The 7,448-nt window shown below is 43.4% G+C and overlaps 1 protein-coding gene across 2 annotated transcripts in view; it reads right to left on the bottom strand.

The window, feature by feature from the left end:
* Positions 1–6,045: 6,045 nt before the first annotated feature.
* LOC105548291 (olfactory receptor 2H2) overlaps positions 6,046–7,448 on the bottom strand; it is a 16,852-nt gene continuing 15,449 nt past the window's right edge. The window contains exon 1 of one of the 2 annotated variants that reach the window (XM_011992219.1): positions 6,046–7,388. In XM_011992219.1, the coding sequence (XP_011847609.1) occupies positions 6,125–7,063 (939 nt within the window). In that variant the 5' untranslated portion in view covers positions 7,064–7,388 and the 3' untranslated portion in view covers positions 6,046–6,124. Of the gene's footprint in view, positions 7,389–7,448 lie in introns of those variants that run through there. The other variant, XM_011992228.1, reaches the window with a different exon arrangement.

The following is a 7,448-nucleotide window of genomic DNA, read 5'->3' as shown; positions in this document are numbered from 1 at the left end:
AGCGATTAATTCTACATAGGAGGAGCCAGAAGGTTTCCCCTTCCCTGGGAGAAAGAGGGATAAGACAGGGTTGGGCCCTACAGGTAAGTATCTATCAATGATTCAATGAGCCCTTCAGACGTTTGAGTTTTTTTTGTTTTGTTTTGTTTTGTTTTGTTTTGGAGATGGAGTCTCACTCTGTCTCCCAGGCTGGAATGCAGTGGCGTGATCTCAGTTCACCGAAACCTCCACCTCCTGGGTTCAAGTGGTTCTCCTACCTCAGCATCCCAAGTAAGGGGATACAGGCACCTGCCACCAGCCCTGGCTATTATTATTATTATTATTATTTGTATTTTTAGTAGAAGTTTTTAAAAAATTTTTATTAGAGACTTCATATTTTTAGTAGACTTGAGGTTCTCGAATAATGGTCCTTTAAGGCTTCCAACTCACATGTCATGTTAGAATGAATAGTTAAGTGCCTGCCCTCAGGAGACTTAAATCATGTAGGTTTGAAACGTCTGTAAGGGATCTTTTTTTTTTTTTTTTCTAGTTGTGTTCAATTCAGTAGTTTCTGTATCTTTCTGAAATAATCTCTACCTTCCTCCTTAATCATTTTGCTCCCTGGTGTAACTCCTTCCCCTACATCTCCCTATCTTAATGCACAACATGCTTATTTCTGTCTTTAGCCTTTTCTGTTATAGAACCAAGCTGGGGTCTGCTTGCCTGGTGCAATAAAACCAGGTACCTACACCAAGGATTGCGCCAACAGAAAGAAAGGCATTGATTGCAGGACACCACGCAGGGAGGACCAGGCAGCTAAATGCTCAAATCCTGGCCTCCCTGATGTCTTGCAGGCATGGGTGTTAGTGGCAGAATGTATCAGACTTACATGGCATAAAAAGTATGTTAGCAGCTGGGAATCTGTATGGGTCTGCAGCAACCTCAGTTTTTGCCTCCTCAGAAGAAAGAATCTGACTGAGGGGCATAAGGCAGAGTAAGAGACGGAGGCAAATTTTAGAACAGAAGTAAAAGTTTATTAAAAAGCTTTACAGCAGGAACAAAAGGAAGTAAAGCCCACTTGGAAGGGGGGTGAAGCGGGCAACTTGGGAGATCAAGTGCATGGCTTGACCTTGACTTAGGGTTTTATATGTTGGCATACTTCCAGGGTCCCTTCTCCCTGATTCTTCCCTTGGAGTGGGCTGTCTGCATGGACAGTGGCCTGCTAGTGCTTGGGAGGGGCCACATGCATGGTATGTTTACTGGAGTTGTATGCATGCTCCCTTGAGGCATTCTTCCCTTACCAGGGAGTCTTATTATAAGGTTATAAACCAGTTAACGCTGCCATTTCCCCTCTTAGTCCCCATGCATGAGCCCACTTGCCCAACTCCTGAGATCTTATCAGTTTCAGTTTTTTCTATTTATTGGGAGACTGTTTTTTCCTGGCACGGGCTGTGACCAATTATTATTTTAGAGACAGCTTAACAACCGCCTGTCACCTGATGGTTGCCTGTTATTCCTGGTGGGGGAGGAGGCCCTTTCCTGCCCTGCTCGTGTCTGACTAACTACTGTAGCACAGGTTTTTAAAGGCAGGGGTAAGGCAGTGTGCAGTGGCTCACACCTGTAATCCCAGCACTTTGAGAGGCTGAGGCAGGAAGATCACTTGAACCCAGGAGTTCAAGAACAGCCTGGGCAACAAAGTGAGACCGCAACTCTACAAGAAATCAAAAAATTAGCCAAACATGGTGGCACATGCCTGTACTCCCAGCCACTCAGAAGGCTGAGGTGAGAGGATCCCTTGGGCCCAGGAGGTTGAGGCTGCACTGAGCCGTGATTGTGCCACTGCACTCCAACCTGGACAACATGGCAAGACCCTGTCTCAAAAAACAGAAAACAAAACAAAACAAAAGGCAGGGGTAAACTTCAGAAAAGCAGAAGCTACAAGGAACATTGTAAATCGATGCATGGAGGTTCCACTTTTTTTTTTTTTTTTTTTTTTTTTTGAGAAGGAGTCTCACTCTGTCACTCAGGTTGGAGTGCAGTGGTGCGATCTTGGCTCACTGCAAGCTCTGCCTCCCAGGATCAGGCCATTCTCCTGCCTCAGCCTCCCGAGTAGCTGGGACTGCAGGCTCCCGCCACCAGGCCTGGTTAATTTTTTTTTTTTTTTTTTTGGATTTTCAGTAGAGACAGGGTTTCACTGTGTTAGCCAGGATGGTCTTGATCTCCTGACCTCATTATCTGCCCACATCGACGTCCCAAAGTGCTGGGATTACAGGCGTCAGCCACCGCGCCTGGCTTCCACATTGGTTTTGATCTAAAAGGATGGGATATCTTGAATCGGGCTTACAGGCTATAGATAGATTCAGAGATTTTTCTGGTCAGGTATGGTGGGTCATGCCTGTAATCCCAGCACTTTGGGAGGCCAAGGAGAGAGGCTCCTTTAACACCAAGAGTTTGAGACCAGCCTGGGAAACATAATAAGACCCTGTATCTACACGTACAAAACTTTTTAAAATTAGAGGCTGAGGCAGGAGAACTGCTTGAGCCTGGGAGGTTGAGCTGCAGTGAGCTACGATTGCAACTGCATTCCGGCTTGGGTAACGGAGCAAAAGCCTGTCTCAAAAAAGCAAAAACAAAAAAAAATCCCAAAATTTGCAGCTGGTTAAGGAAGAGAAGCTTTGTTTAAAAATTTGGGGTCCAGTAGAAAAATGTTAACTGGCTAGGAGGTGTTACTTTCTCCACGCCCCTCAGGAAGAAACTTAGAACAAAGAATGACGATTAAAGTTCAGTCGTCATTTTCCTGTCCTCTGAGGTCTATGCCATCAGATCTATTTGGTGGGGTTCCGGGTTTCTGAGACAACTCAGAGACATATGTTAAGATGTTATCTTTAGTTTCTATGAGGAAATCAAACCTATTCCGAATGCTTAACTTCCTTGGCTATTGTCTTAGGCTGCTATTACCTTCTTGCTTATCAAGTTGCTACTTATTTCTCAGAGCTAGCTAGGTGCCTGGAATTTTCCTTGAAGAAACTCAGGATTTTGCTTTATTTCCATGCTTGGGAGTTCACAGGCCCCTAAAAAGGGGGTCTCTGCATCTCATTTCCACACAGTCAGCAAATTTTTTTATTAATTTTGTTTACTCTTCTGTGGTTCAAACCTCTAAGAAGATGTCTATCATCACTGCCGCTCCAAGCACTCACACACTTTTTTCTTCAATTCTGTATTCCTGTAGACTCTTATTTGCTCCAGTTCAGTTGTGTAACTGTCATGCATGCTGGAACTATGTGTCTGACCATCCCTATTTTCGTTGGACATTGTGGGGGTTGTGATTGAGTAACCTTATATTGGATTTTCTCACAGAGTATCCAATAGATGACTATTACATGGAAATTGAATGAATTTGGGATAAGAGATGTTAGTCTTAAGGCCTATGTTAAACCATTTATTCAACAAAGCAGATTCTTTTAGACTGCTTTATTTAATTCTCTGTTGCACTTTCCATAGAGTCTGTCTAGAAATGATTTTACTATACACAAACATTATAGCCTCTGGCTGTAGGGAACTGATAAACAGGAGAAAAGTATAGACATTTCTAGGTGCCAGTAAGAGAAAGAAGATAGAGGGAGTCATAAAAAAAGGTCTTACTACAGTGATTTGAAAAGTGGAATTAAGGTTAGCCTTACGTATCGGGTTGAGATTATGATTATGATTATTTGAGACGGAGTCTCGCTGTGTCGCCCAGGCTGGAGTTCAGTGGCATGATCTTGGCTCACTGCAACCTCCGCCTCCCAGGTTCTCCTGCCTCAGCCTCCTAAGTAGCTGGGATTACAGGCGTGCGCCACCACGCCCAGCTAGGTTATTCTGTTTTTGTTTTTGTTTTTTGTATTTTCAGTAGAGACGGGGTTTCACCATGTTGGTCAGGCTGGTCCCGAACTCCAGACCTTGTGATCGCCTGCCTTGGCCTCCCAAAGTTTATAGGATTATAGGCGTGAGCCACCGTGCCTGGCTGATTAGGATTATTAAATATAAAATGGGGGCTCTACATTAAGATTAGGATATGCTCTAATGAGGTCAAGGAGACAGTAAGATTAACACAAGGATGGCTAGGATAAAGATTAGGATTATAAAAGAATTAATATTGTTGTTCTGTGCCAATGCCAGGCTAAATGTTGAATCAAAATCATTTTATGTTGGAACTAGAAATAAAACTAAGATTTTCCTTTTTCTTATTTTATCAGTGTGTACTCAAAGGGAATTTGGTATTGCTGCCCTTGCCAGGGAAAAGCTGGGAGACAGCATCTGTGGGATTGGAACCCCAGAACCTTTTAGATATTCTCTTTGGAGAGTAGGATTCATTCATTCATTCATTCATTCATTCATTCATTCATTCATACATTTATAAAACTGGGTGCCAGTTTTATGCAAAATTCTGGTCTTTGCCTTCTGAGAGCCTGAAATCTAGTGGGTGAACTAAGCCAGAAACACATACACAATGAACTGTAACACAACTTTTTCCAAAAGTTTTATTGTTCTATTGTTTCTTATGCTTTGAAGTATTTGAAAAACTCTTATTTTAAGGAAGCAAAACCCCTTCGGCTGGGGGATCATTTAGATATAGTTTTAGATTAAAATGATTTCCTCAAAGCTTGTTGAGAAGTTGAAGCTTTTCACCTGGGCTCGGGAGGCATTATTTGTACCAAAAGGCAAGGTTAAGAGCATGGAGTCTGGAGCCAGTTTTCCTGGGTTCAAATCCTGGCTTGCACATTTTCAATTGGTAACATAAATTCTGTGTTTTAGTTTTTACCTCTGAAAAAGAATAATAATATTATCTGTTTCATAGTGTTGTTATAAGGATTAAATGAGTCAATATGTGTAAATTACAGGCGGTTCCTGACTTTGACCATTTTTTGACTTTATGATGATGCAAAAGAAGTACATTCAGTGGATACTGTACTTTGAGTACCAATATAACCATTCTGTTTTTCACTTTCAGTACAGTATTCAGCAAATTACATGAGCTATTCAAAACTTTATTATAAAATAGACTTTGTGTTGAGGATTTTGCTGAACTGCAGGCTAATGTAAGTGTTCTGAGTATGTTTAAGGTAGACGAGGCTAAGCTATGATGTTGATAGGTTAGGTGTATGAAATGCATATTCAACTTACAATATTTTCAGTATATGATAGGTTTATCGGGAGGTAACATCATCATAAGTCAAGGAGCATCTGTTCTTTAAGTGTTACTTGGGTTATCATAACGATTACATAAATGCTTTGTAGTATCATAACAATACCTATGTCTTTGAGCAAAGTACAGTTCGGATGACCCTGGAGCAGAAGTCTGGGATGTCACATGCAATACCATATTTGGCCGGTAGATGACACCAAGGTCCACAATGTCGAAATTGTGCCAGCCAAAACATTAAGATATTTTTGTGTCTTTCTAGCTGATCCTTTACCTGCGATTTGTGGGCATTGTAAGGGAAGAAATAGGACTAAAGAAGCTAATTTACATTATTAAAGCTAATCTACAAATTTCCTTTGTAAGGCTCAAGCCTGAAATACTGAGATATTTGATTATGGTGTGAAAGCAACAGTGTGTATTTGAGAGTTGCCTGACTGAAAATTATGGGGCCTGGATTTTAGTTCTGACGCTGTGGACACTGTGTGTTCCTGGGTGAGTTTCTGAACTTAACTGGGTTTCAGCTTCCCCTTATCTTTAGCTGTTATTTGAGGAATAAAATAGAATGAGAATGCAAAACAGACATATAACGAAGTGGAAAAACATGAGGGAGAAGCAAAGAAGATGTGGTAGGAATTAGAATTGGAGGTGAAGGAATAGTGGGCATATGGCAAGGGAGGGGAATTTAAAATGGAAATGATAAAGGTAGGAACATGACTATGGAGGCGAAGACAAAATAGAAAAATATAAAATATTGTACTTAATGACTATAATTTGTCACATAAAGATACCTGCCTTTACTACATTTCAGATGCTGTCTCTTGCACGCATACACACAGACATGTGGCTTTCATCCATTCTCACAATGTAATGGGTGTGAGGAAGGCAGAGGGGCAGTGAACTCAAACTTTCTGATAAAAGCACATGGAATCTCCTCTCTTTTAAAGCACATTAAGCAGCTCTCCCTCAGCTTTGTGTGAGCACCATTTCCTTCCCCAGCAATCTCCTGAATGCCCTGGTTACCTCCTTGTTCCTCAGGGTGTATATGAGAGGGTTCAGTGAAGGAGTGCCCACTGCATAGAAGAGACCAAAGAACTTGCCCCTCTCTTGGGCGTAGGGATTTTTGGGCTGGAGGTAAACAGCAATGACTGAGCTGTAGAAGAGGGTGACCACAGCGAGATGGGAGGAGCAGGTCCCAAAAGCTTTCCTCTGCCCTTTTGCAGAGTTAATCCTCAGCACTGCCCAGGTAATGGCTCCATAAGAGACAAGGATGAGGCTGAGAGGCACAACCAAGATGAAGACACTGGCAACAGCCATCTGGATCTCATTGTAGGAGGTGTCCCCGCAGGAGAGTCGAATTAGAGCTGGGACCTCACAGACAAAATCATCCACTTGCCAATGGGGGCAGAAGGGCAGGCGCAGGGTGGATGGTGTCTGGACCACTGACTCCACCAGCCCAATGACCCAGGCCACAGATGCCAGCTGCCAGCACAGGCGGGGGTGGATGATGGTGGCATAATGGAGAGGCTGGCAGACAGCCACGTAGCGATCAAAAGCCATCACTGTCAAGAGGATGCACTCAGTGGTCCCCAGGGACAGGAAGATGAAGAGCTGGACAGAGCAGCCCAGGAAGCTGATGGTCTTCTTTGGGCCCCAGAGGTTAACCAGCATCTGGGGGACACAAGTCGTGGTGAAGCAGAGGTCCAAGAAGGAGAGGTTGGAGAGGAAAAAGTGTATTGGAGAGTGGAGCCTGGGGTCCAGCACAGACAGCAGGATGATGAGTGTGTTGCCCACCAGGGTTAGGAGGTAGGAAGTGAAGACAACCACAAAGAGAGTCCTTTCCAGTGCTGGGTGTTCAGAGAAGCCCAGAAGGAGGAAGCCCATGGGGGAGCTTTGGTTAACCATGGCCTGTTCTTGTTTGTACCTGGAAGGATGAGGCTGTCGCCCCAGTGTGATTCAACTTGTCTTATCAAAACTCAGCCTGGGTGTTTGTGAGGTCACAGCAGGTGGGTGTTTCTCTTCTGTCTCTGCTCACCCAGCCTCCATTTCCCAGGCTCATCACCATCCAGCAGCTCCTTCTCGTTCCCTGTTCTTTCTGGTCAAACATTGCCTAGTGAGAATGAGGAAACCATGAATGTACTGGACAGTGGATGGAGACTCACACTGGTGCCTCTGACTTCCTGGGTGAGGGCAGAGGAGGCTGATTTAAAATATGCATTAATTAATTCATTCATTCAAGGGAAACTTACTGAGTGCCACTATGTTCTGAATGCTGTTCTAGAGTTGTCTC

The sequence above is a fragment of the Mandrillus leucophaeus genome, unplaced genomic scaffold, assembly GCF_000951045.1.
Source record: "Mandrillus leucophaeus isolate KB7577 unplaced genomic scaffold, Mleu.le_1.0 Scaffold1102, whole genome shotgun sequence".
Classification (NCBI taxonomy): domain Eukaryota; kingdom Metazoa; phylum Chordata; class Mammalia; order Primates; family Cercopithecidae; genus Mandrillus; species Mandrillus leucophaeus.
The sequence above is the reverse complement of the archived record's forward strand: the minus strand, read 5'-3'. Positions and strand labels throughout refer to the sequence as shown.